This window comes from Momordica charantia (assembly GCF_013281855.1).
Source record: "Momordica charantia cultivar OHB3-1 chromosome 7 unlocalized genomic scaffold, Mcharantia_2.0 BLBB01000007.1, whole genome shotgun sequence".
NCBI lineage: Eukaryota > Viridiplantae > Streptophyta > Magnoliopsida > Cucurbitales > Cucurbitaceae > Momordica > Momordica charantia.
In genome coordinates, this window is record NW_028275165.1 from 15,516,660 (window position 1) to 15,539,380 (window position 22,721).

At 33.2% G+C, this 22,721-nt stretch overlaps 3 protein-coding genes across 5 annotated transcripts; all 3 read left to right on the plus strand.

Moving 5' to 3' along the window:
* The first annotated feature begins 666 nt into the window (after positions 1-666).
* Positions 667-3,240, plus strand: BPS2 (BPS1-like protein). Of its 3 annotated transcripts, XM_022291512.2 has the most exons (3): positions 762-990; positions 1,113-1,348; positions 1,951-3,240. In XM_022291512.2, exon 3 carries the CDS (start codon positions 1,994-1,996, stop codon positions 2,993-2,995), a length of 1,002 nt encoding a protein of 333 aa, XP_022147204.1. In that variant the 5' UTR covers positions 762-990; positions 1,113-1,348; positions 1,951-1,993; the 3' UTR covers positions 2,996-3,240. The 3 variants fall into 3 exon arrangements, with proteins under 3 accessions (XP_022147202.1, XP_022147204.1, XP_022147201.1); XM_022291510.2 differs by lacking the exon at positions 1,113-1,348 and having other exon boundaries at positions 667-820; XM_022291509.2 differs by lacking the exon at positions 1,113-1,348.
* A 9,404-nt stretch (positions 3,241-12,644) lies between these two features.
* MPK12 (mitogen-activated protein kinase 12) lies at positions 12,645-18,343 on the plus strand. Its single transcript, XM_022291533.2, has 6 exons — positions 12,645-13,150; positions 15,250-15,379; positions 15,884-16,021; positions 16,756-17,088; positions 17,487-17,670; positions 17,990-18,343. Exons 1-6 carry the CDS (start codon positions 13,005-13,007, stop codon positions 18,160-18,162), a joined length of 1,104 nt encoding a protein of 367 aa, XP_022147225.1. The 5' UTR covers positions 12,645-13,004; the 3' UTR covers positions 18,163-18,343.
* A 1,132-nt stretch (positions 18,344-19,475) lies between these two features.
* LOC111016206 (receptor-like kinase) lies at positions 19,476-21,406 on the plus strand. Its single transcript, XM_022291504.2, has one exon. The coding sequence runs from the start codon at positions 19,695-19,697 to the stop codon at positions 21,063-21,065; it is 1,371 nt and encodes a 456-aa protein (XP_022147196.1). The 5' UTR covers positions 19,476-19,694; the 3' UTR covers positions 21,066-21,406.
* Positions 21,407-22,721: the final 1,315 nt, after the last annotated feature.

The window sequence follows — 22,721 nt, forward strand, 5'->3', positions numbered from 1 at the left end:
AATCCCAAAGAGGGATAAAATTTACCTTCTAACTTCTATATATATGTATATAAATAACATTTTAATTTTAAAAATTCAGGGGAAACAAATTAGAAAAAAATTTGTAATCCTAATTTTTAATATAATTTTTTCAATTGAAAACAAATTAAAGAGTGTAATTTGCCCTACCTTTTTTCATACTTAGCGCAATAAGAACATAGTAGAAAATTAAAAATTTAAATGATATATTCTATATATTAAGTCATTTCTATCAAAATTTTGTCTAAGATTTCATAACATCTCGAGTTGTCACTATCAATTAAGATACTCATATCTAACTAGAAGGTCGTGAATTAATATCCGTACTAAACAAAAAAGAGAGTTATATATCCCCTATTAATTATATTTCTAAAAAGAAGCCCCAAAATTGGCGTTTGGAAAAGTTTGGCAAATGCAATTTGTCAAAGAAATAGAAAATTAATAATACCAAATTGCTTGATTAAAAAAAATAAAAAATAAAAAATAATACCAAATTGCCGTGTCTGTTTTTCTTCTTAGCATATTCCGTCCCTTTTCACACTGTATTGTCACAGCCCCCACGTTTCAACTTTCCCAAAATACCCTCCCCTCTCACTCACCAATAAGAAACCCTCCCTCCACTCCCAAACCCAATCAAACACCCCCACGTGGACACCACCCACCATCATTGCCTCACCCGCCAGTGACCCTATCAAGATCTCCCCACCCTCATCTCCAAATAATCCCATCTATCTACCACACACTGAATTTTCAACGCTCAAATTTTCCAAGAAATTTCCAGCCCTCTTCGTCCGCCCACTCGGTATATTTTCGTTTCTGCCGACTAATTTTCTTTTGATTCGACGATTTAGATCTTTTCTTCGCTTTCGTTGTTTCGATTTTCGTTTCTTTTCTTGTTCGATTTCGCGCCGTTTGAGGATTCCGGTGCTGTTCTATCTGTAGCTGCTAACAATTCGTAGATCTAACTCGTAGGTGAGGAAGTTTTTCATTTCTTCTTGCTCTTTGGTTTGTTTCTATGGAATTTGATAAATCTGCTTGGTTTCTGGGTCAACCTCTAAGATCGCCATCATTTTTCTTGTGGTTTGATACTTTAGGTTGTTTTTGGGTGATTATGGAAGCGAATCGCTTCTTGAAAGTTTTTTTCTCTCTTGCGGAGAGTGTTGTGATGGATCTAGAGGTTGACCCAGGAAGCTGGTTGGGAGATTTGACTATTTTTATATTACGTTTGCATAAAAATGGAGATCTGACCAGTCCGGTTACTATTCTTGATTATGTTTAACACCACAATTTGATCATAGTGGATTGGATCTGCACAACATGACTACATAAGGCAAAGTCAAGATAAACTACTTATTTTTATAATTGTTTTTTTCTTTTGCTGTTTTCTTATATTTTTTGTTGGTTATGAAATAAGAGTTGTAGATCTATGTTTAAGAGGTATGTTTTGTAAAGGTTACAGATAAGAAGATTGTCTATTTGTTTCCTCTGATTTTTCATGTGAAACTTAAGCTGCATAATGAGATTAATGATTTCTTAGAGGGCTATCTCAACCACCGCCTTACCCAGTTTCTTATCATAGTCAGGAATTATGGTGTGATGAGGATTTGTTTAATTATGTTCTCTATCTTTTGTTATTTTTATGCTCTGAAAATCATGAAGAGAATTGATTTTAGACTTTTACTTCTCTAGCTCCATAGTCCCTTTATTGCTGTAAAATCTGAAATCTGAGACCATGCGAGAAGGTTCAGACTTTTATGCTTAGAATACAATATCATTTCTCAAATTTGTATATATATTTACAAGGAAATTGGCTTTGGAGATTTCCTGCAGTTGATTCTAGATGAGAATTGAAGTTTACAGATGCAAATTAAGCATTCTACCTCTTTAAGGCCATTGATTGTGTCTTATTCTGTGGTCTGCTATTTTCTGCAGTTATTACGGATCAGGAGCTCGTAAATACCTTAGTTTACAAAAAATGAGCCGCCCACAGGAACCACACAGGCCGTTGTTCCCCTTTGGGAATCCCTTCCGTATGATATCTCCCAAAGGTTTAAATTTGCCCTCAAAACTTGTTGCAATATTGAATGCTTTTGAGAGAAGCCTGGCAGAAAGACTAAGAAAGCTCCATCCAGATGGTAAGGATGACATCCTTAGTCTTTCATGGATGAAATTAGCAATGGAGTTGCTTTGTGAAACTCACAGCGATGTCAAAACTCTTATCAAAGAGTTAGATCTCCCTGTGCCTGATTGGAATGAGAAGTGGATAGATGTCTATTTGGACATCAGTGTGAAATTGCTTGATGTCTGTAATGCTGTTAGCTCAGAGCTTTCACACTTGAACCAATGCAACCTCATGCTCCGATGCATCACGCATAACTTGGATTCCGCTGAGTCGAAGCGACTCATGCGAGCCCGTACTTCCTTAGATGAATGGAGACAGAACATCAGCACGACAAATTCTAGAATTAAGAATTGTTGTGTCATCTTAGACAGCCTGATAGAATCACTTGATCTTCCAAAAGTCAAGAACTCAGCCAAAGGTAAGGTTCTGATGCGTGCTTTGTACGGGGTGAAGGTACAGACTGTTTTTGTGTGCAGTGTCTTTGCTTCAGCCTTCTTGGGTTCCCCAAAACTCTTTGATCTGAACATCGCTGATACCTATTCATGGGGACAGACTTTCTCCTACTTGCAAACAAATGTAAATAGTGAAATTAGAAGTATATACACTAATGGAAAATTTACCCCTCTGAAGGAGCTCGAAGCTATTGACCAATGTGTAGGACATCTCCATCAACTGATCCCAGAGAACCCAGAAGCTGCAGAAGTCAAACCGCTGAAGAACACCATATCAGAGTTGGGAGCAAAGGCAGAGAAACTTTCAGAAGGTCTGCATTTACTGACAAAGGAAGTAGACAGCTTTTTCCAGATTGTTTTGGCAGGACGCGATGCTTTGTTGTCAAACTTAAGGGGCTGTTGAACCATATGGAGCAGATCCAAGGAGGATTATGGTGGGAGCTAAACTTAAACCTGTGTACAGGGATGGGTTGGTGTCTCTTCTTGTGTTTCAACTAAAATATGTATACTAACCATAGTAGTGTAGGATAGTGTAGTGTAGTCTTTAGTTTTATGCTAATGGTTTTGAGTATTATTACTAATTAATGGGTGTGTAAGATGTAAGGTTGAAACTCTGAAATGGGAATGTGAAAATGGGCTTTCTGTTTATTCTGTTTCTCCAAGTTTTGTGATCGTAGAATTGAATTGCGTCCATGATTCTCTATACATTCTTTAATGTTTTAGGGTAGGAAATAGAAAAAAAGAAAGAAAAGTAGTGTAGAACATTCAACTGAATATGTCAAATGTAAACAGAAGAATAAGTATAGACCGTGGACCTGGAGAATGGCAAGTGGAGAAACGCAAGGAACTGGTATTCCATTCCACGGTTTGTTTTAATTTGAGTAAATCTTACTAATAGTTGATATCATTAGCGGAATTTTTGTTAGTCGGGTGGGATACAAGCTGGTCAGATATTTGCAAATATGGGATACAAGCTGGTCAGATATTTGCAAATATAAAACTACGTTAGCAAATTCAAGCAGATAAGACATCAATTGTTCAAGTCGAAATCTAAAACTGGCTGGTCAGATATTTGCAAATATAAAACAACGTTAGCAAATTCAAGCAGATAAGACATCAATTGTTCAAGTCGAAATGTAAAACTGGCGGACCAGATTCCATAATTCATTGGCTAGAGAGTGGAATAGGTTGATGTTTTGTGCACCTTGTAATCCACAATAAATAACAAGCCTAAAATGAAGGATTGGTGGTTGGAGAAGCTGGTGATTCTAGCCACACAACAAAGTGAACAGTTACTAGAGAAACATCGTTTGCCCTAATTAAGATAGAGGTAATGAAATGATTCACTAATGACTCACATTTCATCATCCCTAAGGTAAAAAATTGCATAAATATAATCCGTAGTCTAATCTATATTCAACATAATCCATAACCTAATTCATATTCAACGAACAAGGAATAAGGTAGACTAATCAATTAAAGAGGGCGGGCACTGGAGAGGAGGGAGAAGGAGATGCAAGATGCGAGTGTGGTGTAAACGAGATGAGGAAAGTGATAGGGAGGAAGAAGAAAGAAGAAAGAGGTTGTTTAGGGCGACAAACTTTTCCCAGGATGCTTTGTCTTCACTCACATGTTTTCTAGTAAAGTAACTAGGAGGTCATCCAGCTGAAGATTTGGCCAAGTCAAGTACGCTTAAGTTTAGAGTTCTTATACAATTGAGTTACCAAAAAGGGAGGTGTACCTTATTAGTATAGGTAGTAACTATCAATTCTTTTATGCCTCTTTTGACCATTCTTCCATGATATGAGGATTCCTCTTATTTGGATGTGATATCGGGTGTTAAAATCTCTTATGCCAACGAAGTGAAAACGTAGCCAAAGCTTCAAAACCAAATCAGTAAAAGTTTTCATAAAAATAAAAAATGCTCAAATATATCCCACTTCTTTCTAAAACTTGTGACAAAAAATTGTCAATATTATTTTTTCTCCCATGTGGTGGGATATGGCATGAATGATTTCTTTTCCATGCTATCTTTTTCATTATTATTTATAACTTTTACCGACGAATTATCATTTCATCATGACGAATGCATCAACAGATCTTATGTTTTGCCGACGTGGCGTCGAGAAATATGCTATTGCTAAAATAAAAAAAAAAAATTCTTGTAGCGCAAGAGTCGATCACATAATATTAAGAAACATGCAAAAAAAGCTCACCGAAAAGCTTTAAGTTCATCCGGAAAGGAAGTTATAGGAGCTCTTAGAACATGTTTGGACTTGAAGTTGTATTATGTCTAAGAAAGCTTTTCATTAATAAACGACTTCATTCACCATCTTTCATCTCAAAAGATTGATTTATTTTAAAACAAAGTCCTAACAATACACCTGCAATATTTGAAATCAAATTTTTACCTGAACGATTCACATAGTCGATATAATTATGAATACTTATGGATAGTTTTTATATACAGAAGTCAAACAGAACTATTTATCACGGGTGGTGATATATCATTAATTAATTGATTCACTCCACATATCTTAATTTTGCGTCTTAGAGAACTCTCTCGTTTCAATAATTTATATATCTTCTTTTTATACTTTCAAAATGCGTTCCGAGAAAGTTTTTTCCAGAAGAATCCTTAGAAGTTGGATTCTCCATTAAATCAATTAACTTATTGTCCATTTGTATAGTGAACTTTGCCCAACATTAAATTTCAATTAAATAGAAAGACTTCTCCATAGTCCTCTTCCTCTTTGAAAAGTCATTTTCTATTTTATTATGAAACAAATGAATTATGAAAGTTGTGGTTGAACAAAATGCTGTGAAAGCGTGTGGAATACTTATTCCAATGTTTGGACTCTTCCTTTAACATATTATACATATAAACAAAAGAAAATAAAACACAATTCAAAGTCATATATTACCATTCCGGTGAAATTTGAACCTACGACTTCCTAGAGATGTTAGTGATGTATTGATCTGGTGAGTTGTATTAAGTTCGAGAAATATGTAACTATTTTTATTTGCTCTTTCCTAGTAGGATTTTGTATTTTTACAATTTGATAAGATTTAAATACTATTTTGGTCATTATACTTTTGGCTTTAAATAATTTTAGTCTATATACTTGTTCATTTTAGTTCTTGGTACTTTCGAAACGTTTTTGGTTTCTGTATTTTTAAAAACGATCAATTTGATTCCTATTTACAAAAATTTAACACAAACCTATACAAACTTTTTAATGCAAATTTATGGTTACATTTTAAGAAATTTAGTGAGTGAGGTGACATGCTAAAATTATGGTCGAAAGAAATGAGATGATATAGAAACTAAAATGAACAAAAGTTGAAAGTAATCGAATAAAAATAGACAGTTTTGAAACTTGAAAGTGCAGGGACCAAAATAGTATTTAAACTATTATATATATGGGAGCAAAACTTCTCTTTTGGGTTGATATTATGTAAATCATCAATTTGGTAACATTCCCGTTTATTCTTTTTTGTTTCCAACTTTATTAAGAAACCAAAGCTTCTTTTTTTTTTCTTTTATACTAGTTATGTTTCATTTATCTCATTTTTTTAGAAACATTTTCTCATAATTTTATAGCAATTTTGAAAACAATAAAACATGTTTCTTGTTTCTTGTTCCCCTCTCTAATTTTCCAAAACATAAACAAAACTATTATTTTTATCATTCCTAAATCTATGGGTGTCAGGTCACGCTATTCTATTTTTCTTTACTAAAAAGAGGAAACAGAAATAAGGAAATATAAACGTTACCAAACGGACAAAACGAGTCGTACTCTCCTCGGTTCCATTCTTACTTGTCACTACTCTAAACACGTATCTCATTGGATTGGCTTCAATATAGATGTATCAAACGGTGGAAACTTAAATGATCAGAAGTTGCAAGTCTTTTTCAACTCAAAGAAATTTGATGAGTTTGTTTGTCATATATGTATTTGTTCATGTTTGTGTTGATAGGTAAAAGTTCTATTGATTGCCCTAGAAAGACGTGGGAACAATATTCTTCAAACTAAACCATATTGTTTTATAACACACACTAGGTACTTTGTAATTGTCTATATATAAACATACATTTTTGGCCAAGTGTACTGTTTGGGGTTGAAAGAAGACGACCCTCCACGTGACAAAAGGTGTAAGTTCGTTTTCTTGTAGCATACATCATATAAATTTTCGATAATGTGGAAGATAACCTCCAAATAGGCCCAACCTGTGGCCAATATAAATATGAGGACCTGTTCCATTTTCACGTACACATGTAATCGGTAGTTCGGTTTTTTCCTTTTCTATGGCTTCTTCCAAATATCTCGATATACTTTTCTAACTCATCTCGCGTATTAACTTTTCACGCATCTACATGTATGAATTTGATTATAATTTAAAAGGCATTCTTGATGACAAAAAGTTCAATAACAGCTAGTGTGTCCAATTATGATATGGACAAAACTTCCCTCCACAATGCTGAATTCTTGCTTGGTCCAGTAGTATATAGACAAGTGGACCACGTAGGAATTATACAAAATAAAAAAAAAATATTTGTCTATATGTTACTGGACCATGCAGGAATTCCTAAATCTTGAGGAGGGAAGTTTTTTCTTCATGATATTTACGCTTGATCCATCATTGATAGCGAGAAAAAAGCCTTTTGTTGACATGCGAGAAAAAAGCCTTTTGTTGACATGCTTGTTTATGCTCGTAAAGCCTATGCATGTTATTCTCCATTTTGGTGGCCATTTGGAATACTTTGACTTTCCTTGTGAAACCCATTTTATGGGTTTAGATATGGAAATCATAATCTAAAGAGGGACTTTTAATGGTTTCTCTCACTCTCAATTTGGGTATCCATAGATGGCTCATTCTCTAGTTTGCTTTCATGCTTGTTGGATTCATCATGGACATATTGTTATCTTTAGTGGGTTTGAGGGCAACTCCATAATTTTTAATGGAGTAACTTTGTATTATTGAATGATTGTTACTTAAGGCTCGTTTCATAACATTCCTGTTTCTTGTTTCCAATTTATAAGATTTCTAAGCATTTTGCAATTAATTATATAGAAATTCTGGAAACAACCAAAAACAAGTTTCTTTCTTATTCTCATTTTCCATTTATTTCAAAACATAAAGGGAGATGTTGGGTCACGCAATCTCATTCATTTTTCTTTATTAAAAATTAAGAAAAACAATAATGTTATCAAATTACAGAAAAAATCTGTAGATCTATTTTATTAGCTATGTATTTCACAATCGGATCACATATTATCGATCAAAGCTCAGTAGTAATTGACATATTATCTCAAATGAAGAAGTTGTGAGTTCTACCCCACCCCACATATTATACTAAGAAACGATCATATATTGTTCGATAATTATCTTTTGAGTCCCACAGAAACTACTAATAGTAAATGGTAGCCAATGTAAATGAGGAAAAGAACTTGAAGTATGAGGTGAGCAAGCAATAGTGGGTGACTAGACAACAGCGACGAGGGGTAAGGATTTTTCTTTTATAAACTTACCTAGAAACCTACAAAACGTTGGGAAAAGCCATACAAAGCGTCGTCGGGAAAAGCCATACAAAGCGTCGACAATATTCATTTCTACCGATGCATAAACAACATCATGATAGACCCTGAAAACGTCGAGGTTTGCAGATTTCTGCTGGCGAAGTTTATTTTCATCGATCCCGACACCTTAAGTTTGCGTTAGTAGTATGAACTTTTGGCGATGTAAATGCTTACATTGGTTCAAATTTCGTCTTTCCCATTCCTACTGCTACTCAAGGTGCCTGGAATTCGTGGATTCTCGACATTGCTCAAAATTTTTGTAATGACTGTTGGAAGAAATTTAATTTGGAGAGGAAATTTAAGCAAATTAGGAATAAGGTGATCTATTATCCAAATAATATATATACTCTCTCTTATTGAAAGAGATGCCAAATACAATTATAGGCTTGGATAGTATAATTTAAAAGCATTATTTAAATATAAATAAATAAGTTCCATTATAGCTTTGAAGATGAGACATATCTAAAATAAAAAATAAAAAATAAAAATCTGAAAATAAGATGAGTTCAAAATTAAAATAAAATACATTTTAATAAAAAAATCTTAGCATTGAAGAGAGAAGGAGTTAGCAAGAATCCATACGAATACTTGATGTCTTTCTTCGAGTTATCTTTCCTAGCCTTCAGAGACCGTTTGGTTGGGAGTTTACTGGGTGGGAATGGGTATGGGCAAGTAAACCCTTCTTTGTTACACAGATTTGAAATCTTTTTCTGAGAATAAGTTATTCACATATTTCCATGGACAAGGGCTTTCTTTTCCCTCCCAAATTCATGGGTTTGTCCGTGGATTTTGTGCCTGATTCTCCTCTCTTCTTTTAAATAATTTTTTAATGTAATTATTTACTTTATTTTATTCAAATTAATTAATTAAAATTAGTTAAAATATTTCTATTAAATTTATAATTAATAAAACAACATTAAAATTTTATCAATAATGTACTAAATTAATTATTCTATTGTAATAAATTAATTTATTAAAGTGTATACTTTTTTTATATAAAAAATGTAATTAATTGATCCAATATGAAAATGATTTATTTTGTTAAACACATAAAATGATAATTATTAAGATTGATTGCTAAATAAAATCAACCACATAAATTTAGATATATTATTTATAATATATTTATTAAAGAGTGAAACTTAAATTAAAACATAATTACTTAAAATAATTATTATTTTGACTTGATAAAGATAATTAATTAATGTAAATTAATTATTGGGAGTTAATTTTGATTGATTTTAAAGCTTTCTACAAATATATCATTTTGTTAAATATGTATATATTGAATTTTAGTTAAATAACATCTAATATTAATTATTCAATTGATTATTGTGCTAAATTGTCAGTATAGCTAAATTGTTAATTTAAAATTTAGTATGTTAGTATAAAATAATTTAATTTATATTATTTGTTTTTATTTAAATTTAATTTGTTATTAATCAATGTTTACACTGACATAAAATGTATATTTATAGAGTAATCACACAAAATAAACATATATATAATTCATTTTCAGACATCTTAATCCCAAGCATCTTAATCTCGGACATATATAAAACCAAACACAGTTATCTTTGTTTCCTAGGCATCTTACAGCATCTTAATCCTAGACATATTTTTTGAAACCTTAAACCAAACGACCCCTTAAGTTTTACAAAAACACATGGTTCATGTGTTAGATTCTAAACGGTTTAAGGTGACAGACGGATACATTTTACCCATAAGACATACATTTCAAAAAATAAACTTTATTAGCTAAAACTTTTCTAAATTAGATCGGTATTTAAATTTAAACATTAATATAAAGAAAGAATCTATAATTTTATTTTGACAAGTATAAAAACACAATAATCAAGAAATAAGAAGACTAACCCAACTCATTTCTGCATCTCCTCTAACTCAACACTAATTGTTTTAATTTTATTTTATGTATATACTTATCAATCTTTTCTAAGAAGTTGTCAGTGTAATCTTTGAATAGGGATTTTGATCGCAATGCTTTCTAGATTCTCCAAATTGAAGAACGAGATGAGAATAGGAATAAGAAAAAAAAATAATCCAACAAAATCATAGAAAAAAAGAACATCACATAATCCTACGTTGTCAATAATTGTCCCTATGGAAAAAAAAAAAGGAAAAGAAAGAAAAGAAAAATCTAGAATCAAACCTATGAATATGAACTAAGGAATAATAATACTTAATAGGATAAGAAGTTGGTGGTGAAAGTTTAATTAGACTAAGTGGAATATGTAAATAATTTAATAGTAATTTATTAGTCAATTCCATTTCAAAGAAATATGAATCTTCCAACCAAGTTTCCCTTAGTTTCCACAATTCAAACTCCTTTTTGTTCAATTCCAACTTTTCTATTTGACAATTTGGTCCTTTTATAAAATAAGTCAACCAATTACAAATACTTTTTTTCCATTACTTTAATAAAATTAGATTGAAAATTTAATAATATTAACAATAATCTTGAACCGTTAGTATTTTTTTAATCATTATTATTTAGGTTGATGTAATTTATATTCGTCAAATTTGAAGATAGTTAGTTAAAAGATATATTTTGGAATCACATCTTCCACCTTCCATGTTATTGAACTAAAAAAAAGAGAAATTCAATTAGTTGAGACATATATTCTTAGAAGTTGAATTTCATCGTGAATTCAAATTAATAAATAGTAAATATGTTGGGCCCATAAAAAAACCTAAATAAGCATTATTCCTGAACCAAAAGAAAGCAACCAATAGAAAATCAAAGGAATAGTGCGGCCAAGCACGTGCCCCACGCATTGCACGACCTATATGTCCTGCACAACCATGCGTGGCCAAACACCTATGCAGCCAAGTGTCATGGTCATGCTCGTCCAGAGTATGTCGCCCATGGCCGCATGCCTATAACACTCTCTTCCCTCCAACTTTTATGTCATGTACTTATTTTTGCATGTTTATTTACTTTTCATTTGTACTTTTGGTTTGCATGTTCACGTCTGCCAGAGACAAAATGCTTTAAAATGTACTATAGGGGTATACCTAGTCTCCTCCCTACATCGAGTTGTATTCTTGTCTTGCCGCTAATCTATTCTGTTGCATTCAAGTATGCAACAAAACTTTCCAAAATATCTTCAAACGTTTTCCAAAACAGCCTTTTTCTCTAACCCCGTTTTTCAAAACTATTTTCTCGAGAATGGGGTGGAGGTTGCGATATATAGTCGTGGTGTTGTCGGCTATCCGATTCTCGTTGGCTAACTTGCTTGTGGGCAGGAGCAAGTGTCACACAATTGCTTTGGAAGTCCTTTGAAAAGTGCGATTTTGACACCAAGCACTAACACCAACCAAATTCATGTGCCACCAAACACTCACGTGCAACCAAATCCATTCACAACCCAACTTTTGAGTATGCATTACGGACGTCCAATCCTCGTTATAACGATCCTTGAAGAAGCTGAAGACAAATCCTATAAATTATTGGTGTATGACACTTCAAGGTAAGTTGATCCGACTAAACATGTCTCCTTACCTTTTTCTCCACTCAACTTATAAACTGACTTAAGTATTGGAGCATGGTAGGCAAATACTACACCGGTGTTATTTTTCTCATCACTCTTTCTCCATAGGTCTCGACTTCCCTCAGTCAAGGTCCGACATTTTCCAAAATACTCGACGGTCGACTCGCTCGATTCTTTAAACCAGACTTCCAGTCCAACCGTGTCCCAAAAATTGCATCAACAAAATATATTCTATTTTTTCTACCTTTATTGCGGGCTCTTTTCATGTCCCATGTGGACAGTATATTATTAGGAAAATATAAAGTACAACACTCTTTATATTAATAAATAATAATCAACCACTTAATTATTATTATTAATTATTTATTACGTGCGATTCACCTTTTTTTTAGCTGTATGGAATATCATATACTAGTATTGGAATTTGGTCCATGTGTTATTTTCTATTTTTAAGCATATTTCTATGATATAATAAAATTACTTTTTTTACTTCTTTTACCAATTAATACTTCTTTTTATAACTTATAAGTTTGAATTGTTTTATTGACTGAACATAGATTTATTGGTTAGAAAAAAAATGTTAAGTATAAATACTTCTTTTTATAAATTATAGGTTTGATTTCAAAGTGGACTCTCATTCATTACATGGAGTAGATGGTTAAGATTTCGTGATATATGGTTGAACTGATTCTTTTTAATTCAATAGTCATTCTCAACATTATGCTTTAAAGAGAACTCGAACCTCTTCACTCTTTAGTAAAAACATTTGAATCTCGTCTGTCTATTATTTCACTCCAATATAAATTAAGATTCGAAAAATTAAAGAAATTTTTCAAAATAAAAAATTGAGGGTGAAAGTTGATGCTGATTATCAACCAAGTTTACGTGTAAAAGTTCAAATTTTCTTCCTATAAACTTTAGATTTAGACGTAAAAATCAACTCTGTTCAAAGTCAAACTAAAAAAAAAAAAAATGGAAAAGAAAGATCGAAGTCGTCCATGAGAGTGCGAATCAGAAAGCTTTATAGAGTCACCGGGGCAGCTCCAGTCTCCGCAAAGTCGTCCCCAAGAAAGTGCGAATTCCCTTCAACTTCTTCTCGCAGTCGTCTCCTTCCCCATTCCAAATCTCTAAGAACATCGCTGAAACATTTCTGGGAACTGTAATTTATCTTTCAACAGCAACTAGAAACACACCCTCTTCAGATTTAGCCATCTCTCTAAATCCCAATTCAGTTTTAGCCTCAATCTCAATTGGGTAATTATCGTTTTTGGATTTTCTGTTTGGGGTTCTTGAATTTTGGGACCTCGGGAGGTTGTCAATGGAGACCGATCAGAACGTCAGGGGAGTGCCCACCCATGGCGGCCGATATATTCAATACAATGTCTATGGGAATCTATTTGAAGTTTCTAGAAAGTATATTCCCCCCATAAGGCCAGTTGGTAGAGGGGCTTATGGTATTGTCTGGTATGTTTGAGCTTCTCTGCCTATTTGTTCTTATTTGTTCTTCATTGTGTAGAACTTCGGATTTCATAGCTCTTCATGGAACTTTTCGATTCTTTATAAAGATGTGTTAGTTCATTTGAAATTATGAATTTGACTTGTCATCCGGATTGGATGTTGCTTGAGACTTGAGCTGGCTTCTTACGGATTCAAAATTGCCAGCCTACTTCTAAGTAGAAATTCTTGATAGAGATGTTTGAGTTTTTCTTTTGATTTCCTTAATTCTTTTGGGTTTATATGTTCTTGATGTTAGTAGGATGCACTGATTCTGAAACTGTTTTGAGCTGGGATTTGCTTCTGGTTTTCTGGTTTGTAATTTTCCTGTAAGGGACGTGTGCGAGGCTATAGAAAGTTGCACCTATCTGGATGAGTGTGAGATTTTGTGTACTATGGAAATTTTGGGGAGAGAGAGGAGAAAGAGAATAATTGTTTAGAACAGGGAGTTGAAAAAAATTATTTAGCAAGGAAATCTTCAGGGATGGAGATGAGAAATTCTCTCATCAAGATCAGATGAATTACAAAGTTACTCACCAGATAATTTGAACAAAAGGAAGATACATTAAAAGGAAGATGTTTTGACAAAGTAGCTAAGGAGAAGGAAAACGATATCAAGATACGCTGGTGTTTGGCTCACTAGTTAGATTTGTGTTACCTATAATTGAGAGGTTAAGCCTATATTTGGTACGTAGGTTTGCTTATCCCAAGTTACAAATTTGGTGATTTCAGAAGCTACATAAACCTATATAAACTTAGATTTTTGAAACTCGCTTTCAGTACTACCTACTAATGTTTACAAATCATAAACCCACAACCCTGTTATTGGTTACATGAACCCAAGTTTATATAACCTATTCTTTTGTACAATCCAATCTCATATTATACGAACTTGGGCATCCTAATTTAAGGCTTTATATGACAATCTAAACGAGATATATCCTACAGCAAGATTAATTGATGAACAGTGAAGCAACTGTTGTAATTTTAAGTTTCAACTAACGAATATAAACGTTGTTTCTTCCTCGAAAGTTATCATTTAAGGTTCCTTTCTGCAAATGGTAATTGGGAATTTATAGTTTTCTAATTATCCTAGTTAGCATCCAGTTATTTGAAATAAGAAAAAAGCCATTTCTTATTGTTCCTTTCCAGCTTATTACGCTTTAACGTTTGATATAGGCTAGTCCTTACAATTATATTATTCTAGTATCTTATCTTCTGTCTTTTGGAATTTACTAGGTTTTATCTTAGTAAAAATGATTTCCACAATTTTAGACACATTTAGGTAATCGATATGAGATTTGATCTTCTACTTGCATGTACATTGTTCCGGTTCCTGCTCTTGCTATATCACATATTCTTGCTCAGATAAACATCTTATGTTGGCTTTTTTTAAATCACAGATACACCCAAAAGTTTAAGTTTGTATTGATAGATTAAGGTTGATTAAATTTTTTTGATTAATTTTTTCTAATTTACTTTTAACACTCAGACATCATTCCTCATTTTTTGGATGCGAAAACTAATGGAACACCCAACACGTGGACTATCAATATTAATTAGGGAGGAATGAAAATAACATTATGGGAGTTTGACCGGATGGACTTCCTAGTTAAATTATGAAAATACCTACAAGCTCAAACTAATAAGTTACGGTAAATTTAATCTAATATTTTCTTAACAAATTTTACTCTATCATCATTTTGGAAACTAATGTGGTCCATCCTCTTTGAAACTGCAAATTGTTTGACAATGAATCAAACTTACAAATCGAAAATTAGAGGAACTGTCCTATGCCCGCAATAGAGCAATAGAACAACTTTTACTCTGTAAGTTAGGGACTTCCATTTCGAACTTGATTAATCATTTTTATCTCTTTGATTTGGAACTTTCAAGATTCTTATTGCATACAAGCTGTGAATTTCATACACTGCTGTGAATATCTTATTGCAGCAAGCATTGTTCTTTGTTCTGTATTTTTTCCTGTTTTTTTTTTTTTTTAATTATAAATTGGTACAAGAGTTTTATCAACAATTAAAGCAAAACATTACATGTTTGTCCCCTTCCAGTGCTGCTTTTAATTCAGAAACAAATGAGGAGGTTGCAATTAAGAAGGTTGGCAATGCATTTGACAATAGAATTGATGCTAAAAGAACCTTGCGAGAAATCAAGCTTCTTCGACACATGGATCACGAAAATGTAAATATCGGTATTTATGTTACTTCAGATCTTATATTTAAATGATCTAACTTGTTTGTGTTCTTTCCTTGATCTTAAATTTATTTACTCATATCTTTTAGTTTTGTCCCTATTGGATAAGGATTTAACAAATAACTGGAAAAGTTTCTTTCATGTTCTCACTGTGATTTTGAGAGAATTTATTGGTTGATCATGATAACCTGATAGAAAAGATTCAGCATTTTCAGTGAATCTAACCATATATCATTATTAGTTCCTACACCAAAAGTGAAAGTATTAGAGGAATATTTTTGGACATTTTTATTCACATTTCAAGTTAATAATTCCAGAAATTCTACCAACAAATTTTTATTCTTTTTTAAGTGGTTTATACTGTATAAATTATATACTGAATTATTTTTAAAAAAACGATATTGCTTCTTCTATATCAAATGATAATGTTTTGAATTATATTCCTAAGTATGTGACCATGTGGGCTAACTTTTTCCTTATTCTCAACTGCAGATCATTGCTCTCAAAGATATTATGAGACCTCCTCAGAAGGAGAATTTCAATGATGTGTACCTTGTTTATGAATTGATGGATACTGATCTAAACCAGATAATACGGTCCAACCAATCATTGACCGATGATCATTGCCGGGTTGGAACCTCTCATCTTCTTGCAAATACAGTTCCATGAACATTTTATTAAAGGCTTTATAACATTAATGACTTTGAATAACTAAAGATGCTAGTTTGAAAAAGATTCACTCAGTTTATATTACTCCACTTTCCTCTTTCACGTTCTACTGTCACATTAAAAAGTTATAGTATTCAACTCACATGTCACGAGATCAAAACTATCAATGACAATAATCATAAATATGCACCGTTGTTAATTCAAAAAATCTTACCAGGAGGAAATTGCTATTCCATTCAACTGTACATATTTTCATCAAGAGTTGACTGTCAAAATATTTTTTCAGCATCTTTTAATTCTTAGTCATCACCTTTTCCTTATAATTTTTGTGTAAGAGGAATCATGATAACATTCACCCTTTCCATAGGTGGGACATGTAAATTCTTGACCAAAGAAGATTTGCATTTGCTTGATGTCATCGATCGACAATCGGTGGTATCAAACACCTAGATAAAGAATTAATGAGTATTAGATTTCATGTTTTTTTCCTCGAGTTGTGGATTATCTGTGGGGTACTTGAGCTTAATTGGGATTATTTTTAATGTTAGACTACATGTAAAGTATAAATTTGTTAATGTTTCTGTCTGTGGGGTACTTGGGCTTAATTGGGATTCTTTTTAATGTTAGACTACATGTAAAAGTATAAATTTGTTAATGTTTCTTTGAATCTCATTAGTACTTCTTTCGATGTGCAGTACTTTCTGTACCAGTTGTTGCGAGGGCTCAAGTACGTACATTCTGCTAATGTTCTACATCGTGATCTGAAACCTAGCAATTTGTTCCTCAATGCAAATTGTGATCTAAAAATTGGAGACTTCGGGCTTGCAAGGACAACTTCCGAAACTGATTTTATGACCGAGTACGTTGTTACTCGCTGGTACCGTGCACCAGAATTGCTTCTTAATTGTTCAGAATACACTGGAGCAATAGATATCTGGTCTGTTGGATGTATACTTGGTGAAATTATGCACAGAAAACCACTGTTTCCTGGAAGGGATTATGTCGATCAGCTAAGACTTATTACTGAGGTACGCCCGCCAGTTACTAGAATCCGCCTTAGCTTCCTATTTTTTGCTTGTTCCCGACTCTCAGGTATTAAATGACAGTAAACTAAAGACCACGTTTCTTTTTTAATGGTGGTTTTTCCTATTATTAACTATTGATGCCACGATCTTTAGCTATTGATCGGACATCAAGTAGTCATGATTTGGAAGGTGTAACTTCTCAACCAAGTTGCTTGAATTTAATCTCTGGCTGCTAAGTTGAATTTCCTACGTTGACATGAATTGATATTCTTGAGATTAGTACCTTTATTTTTCCTGTTTTCAATTGCTGTAGGTTCTTTCCCTTTTTTTTTGTTTCCTTTTGGGTGTGATGTTGACCTTGAGAATTACTCTAACTTTCCATTGCTTTCTGGTTTGTGAAGCTCATTGGGTCACCCGATGACTCGAGCCTCGGATTCTTACGAAGCGACAATCCACGGAGATATTTTAGACATCTTCCCCACTACCCCAGGCAACAGTTTTCCACTAGATTTCCCACAATGTCTCCTGCTGCCATCGACTTGCTCGAGAAGATGCTAGTCTTTGATCCTACTAAGCGCATTACAGGTATAACTCGACTCAGACGTACTAACCAACTCTCCTAGCTCTCTGTGAATTTCTAGAAATTTTAAACCTGAAACACAGTACAACAAGATGAAACTTAGTTACTTCTGCTTGAGGAATATAATTAATCTTGATGATTGATAGGTTAGAATTTGTTCTATTAGATTGAGAATGTTTCTAATGTCTCAGATTTTTTTGAGAATATACATTTAGATGACAGAACTAATAATAGTCACAATTTAACTAGTGTATCTTAACAAAATGAAGCTTTTGCATTTTTCTCTTTGTTTGGATGATTGTATCGAACCTCGATGATTTGCAGTTGACGAGGCGCTGTGCCATCCGTACTTGGCACCTCTTCATGATATCAATGAGGAGCCAGTGTGTCCGAGGGCTTTCAGTTTTGATTTCGAGCAACCATCGTATACCGAAGAAAACATCAAGGAACTTGTATGGAGAGAATCTGAGAAGTTTAACCCAGGTCCCACTTTTTGAATATCATGTATGTGTTGTATTTTATACTTTTTGACTGATGAAGCTGTTCATCATTCTCTCATTTTCTTCTTTTTTATGTTGTTGCATTGATTTGGGATGTAAAATAGATAAATGAATCAATAGTTTGACATTCCTTGAAAGCTTCTCTTGATTAATGACTATGGGTTAGTTTGTCCGCTAAGATGATAGAATAACCTTTGTTTAGGGTGTGTTCGGGACTCACGGTAAAAATCACTTTTGTCATTATCAAAATCACTTCCTTTCCTATTGATCATGTTTGGTAAATTAAAAAATTATTTTAGAAAAACTTAAAATCACTTTAAATTGATTTTTAAGGTATCATTTGTACGGTGATTTTAAAAAATCAATTCTACTTAAATCTTTGTTTTGAAAAATCACTAATTCTACCATCATTTCAAAACACACCCTTAGTTTCTAAAACTTTAACAAAACATGAACTTTCGAGATTATGTTTGATAGGTTCTTGAACTTTAAAAAAGTATATAAATTCATAAATTTTTGGGTTTTGTATTTAGGTCTTTTTAACTTCAAGAGGGAATGAGTTCGAACCTCACGATGGCCACTTATCTTAGGAATTAGTAATTCCTATGTGTTTTTCGATACCAAAGGTTGTAGGGTCAGGCGGTTCCCTCACGAAATTAGTCGAGGTGCGTGTAAACTGGCTCGGACACTCACGAATATTAAAAAAAAAAAGAGTTTAGGTCTGTCTGAATTAAAAAAAATAGAAGAAAATAGGTAGTTTTTTAGGTTGGGTAAAAGATAGTTTGCGGTGATTTGTGAGATTCAACCAAAATATAGTGACTAAATTGAAGACTAAATTTACAATTTAACAATTGAAATAAACTTTTAAGTTAAATAAGAAGTTTAATCCTCAAACTTTGAGAGGTGACTTCCATAAACTTTAAAAATTAGTCTCTAGGCTGTGAATTTTCGATTTTACTATTTGGATTTTTTTACGAACCTATCAAACACAAGATTGAAAGGTCATGGTTTTATAAGATCCAAATTCAACAGGTCAAAGAAGTTTAAAAACTATAGAATATGACAAAAACACCTTTTATTCAGATATCTATTACACACAAATTTGAATACAGAAGAACTTATAAGATATTTTTTTAAATTTCAAAGACTTATTAGATACGATATTGAAACTGCAGAGACAATTTGAAGGTTGTGTATTTATTTAGTAATGGTGTCATAGTAAGGCATAAGTCATCCGTTCAAATTCGACCAGGAGCTTTGAAGTGAACATAAATGGATCATTACCAAGTGGTAAGACGAGGAGTTTTGACCCAACCATCGATCAGAAGATCGTCCTTGATTGAACAAGACGACGCGCACAAATACCCTTTTTAACTTCTATTCAGCAGTGGCACTGGAGTGGACTTGGTCCTTCAATTCTTAGCTGTATCAACAAAGAAATTTCTCCATCTGATTCCACGCGGTTTTCTCTTCACAAATTCCATAATTACCAACTCCCTGTTCTTCTTCTTTCTCTCAAATCTCTTCCAATGGAGTTTCTGAACCCAATTCTCTTTGTTCTCATGCTTTTTTCCTCAACGATTCCCGTCTTTTCCTACTCCCAATTCTCTCCGATCGACCACTACCTCCTCGACTGTGGATCAACCCTTAAATCCACCGTCGACAATCGCGTCTTCATCTCCGATTCCTCGCCCTTTTTGTCCTCTCCTCGCTCTTCCTCGCTCAGAAATCAACACCCCTTCCAGGGTTTGCCCCCGATTTACAGCTCGGCTCGCGTTTTCGAGCTGCCGTCGAAGTACGAGTTTCAGATCAGAGACAGAGGGACGCATATGGTACGCCTCCATTTCCAAACTTTTAGTTCTTCGAATTTGGATTTGATTCGTGCTCAATTCCACGTCCTGGTTAATGGGTATGTGATTCTTAGTAATTTTAGTGGGGTCTATGCTGTGAACCCTAGAATTAAGGAGTACCTTATCTGGATTGGTTCTGAAACTCTTGAAATTACCTTCGTCCCTGTTAAGAAATCGGATTTTGCCTTTATTAATGCGATTGAAGTTATTTCTGCGCCTAAAGATCTTGTTGCTGATACTGCAAAATTCTTGAGTTCTGAGCATAGTGAAAATGTTGGTGGATTGGCGGAGGAAGGGCTTGAAGTTCTGTACAGGGTCAATGTTGGGGGCCCTAAGGTGACCCCGTTTAATGATTCTTTCTGGAGGACTTGGGTTCCTGATGATGAACATTTTGAATCGAATGAGGGGTCGAAAAAAGTGTATTCTAGCGGAAGAATCAAGTATCAAGCTGGTGGGGCGAGTCGTGAAGTTGGTCCGGATAATGTTTACAACTCTGCCCGAGTGATCCAAAGTAGGAGTTCTTTGGTTCCAAAGATGAATATGACATGGACGTTCCCAGTTGTCGATGGATATCGATACATCGTGCGCTTGCATTTCTGTGATATTGCTAGCATCTCGATTGGTCTGTTGTTTTTCAATATCTACGTTAATGGGTTCATGGCGTATGAGAATTTCGATCTCTCAACTGCTACAAATTGGGAACTTTCTTCTCCATTCTATGTCGATTTCCTGGTCAATAGCGGTGTAGATGGAGTTCTTAGAATTAGCATTGGGCACTCTAATCAGAGCATTCCATATGGTGTAGATGGTATGCTAAATGGAATTGAGATCATGAAGTTGAAGAACCCTTTGGGTAGCTTTGATGGTAACCTATCTGCACAGATGGTTTTGGAGAGATGTCAAGGAAGCAATCTTAATTTGGTTCCTTATGTAGTGATTTTATGCTTGCTTGTAAGCGCGTCGGTGATATTACGTCGGAGGGTAATCAGGAAGGTAACCGGGAGGGACGAGTCTTTCCCGTGGTCGAAAGTGCCAGTGGTGGAGAGCTGATGAGCTACCTAGCTTGGGAATAGACCATCACTAGTTAAAATATGTTCTATCTAGTGGACAATTCAATGTCTAAATATGGGATTTGGTGGAAATGTTTGTACTTGAAAACAAATACACAAGTAAAGTAATGTAACATAGAATTTCTTTGAGAGTGTTATGTTTGTTTCTTTAGGCTTTTTAAATCATAGACTCTCTGATTTTACTGGTTGAAATTGTAATGATATCTTGAGAAAAGTCTCAAGGAATTGTCATATCTATGTATATTTATGTATGTTTCAATGATATGTCATTGAATATTTGTAAACTCTTTTTAAGTGAGGAACAACTACTTTTATATGCAATCTTTTTTTCAAACTCCTTTTATGTAGATATTTTGTCAAAAGTACCCCTCGATAACGTTCATGTACTTAATAAGTATTGTGTGGACAATTTCTGATTCAAAGCACGGTGTTTTTGGCATAAAAATACTTCTCACTCAAAATCATCCTTCAAAATAACATACATATTCTTTTGGAAAAGTCTAAACCACTTTGTGAGAAAGCACTTGTAAAATGTTTTTGACCTAAGTATTTGATCTGAAAATGCTTTGAAAGCCTTTTCAAGATTATTGAACCAAATGCCATAATTTTAAGATAAGGACCAAAGTTGTTAATATAAGTTTAACTCAGCGGTAACTAGTACATATCTTTGACAAAGAAGTTGTAATTTATAATCTGATGATTGAGTTGATTTCGTGATTAGAAGTTCATTCCATATCGAGCCTAGAGCTAAGTTATATACATTTGAATTTAAAGTAACGTGTGTTTTGTTTACTAAGTTGTGCTTGGACTGCCTAATAATATTATAATTTTTGGGAAACTTGAATGAACCTTTAGAAGCAACTTTCTAAAATAGTCTTCAAAAGCTTCCCTTCAACATTTTTTAGCTTTAGTTAGAACACAAAATTGATTAATTATTACAAGAATTAGGTTGGCTCCTCATTTTTCGATATCTTCAAAGTCTAGTTTATGATCAAAACTAAATGCAATTGCAGAGAACTCAGGCTAAACATATCAAATGATCCCTAATCGTTTAGATTTTTCTTGTGACGTTAGTTACTCGTTTCCTTTCTCGTCCACACTATTTTACTATTTTCTTCTACAATGAAGTTGATACTAACACGCAATGAAACTCATAACTTCGATCCATTGGTTGCCATTATTGACAAGCTGATTAAATAACTTCGATTTTTTTCAGTTAGGTTCTTTGATCAAGAGATTAAGTAAAATTTTTATTTTTTTATTTGCACTGAAAATTTGATATTTACAACTTTTGAATTTTGTTTCATTTGAAAAAACTTTTGTTTATAAGATATTTCAACTAAAATGAAATATTTATTAGGAATTTTGTTTATTTGTAATATTTATGAAAAATTTTGTTGATCAAGAGGGGAAGAAATCAAAATGAGAATGTTATACATTTGATATTGTTTAATATAAATGTTTTGGAATTGGAATTAGAAATCCGTTTACTAAAAGTATCTAGTATCGAAATAGAAATTAGACGTATAACAATTACTAGTATATATCTTTTTTATTTTAGTTAATTGTAAATGCATTTGCTAATTTTTAAATTAAAATAATAATAAATTTGAATTTATTTTATTCTATTACTATT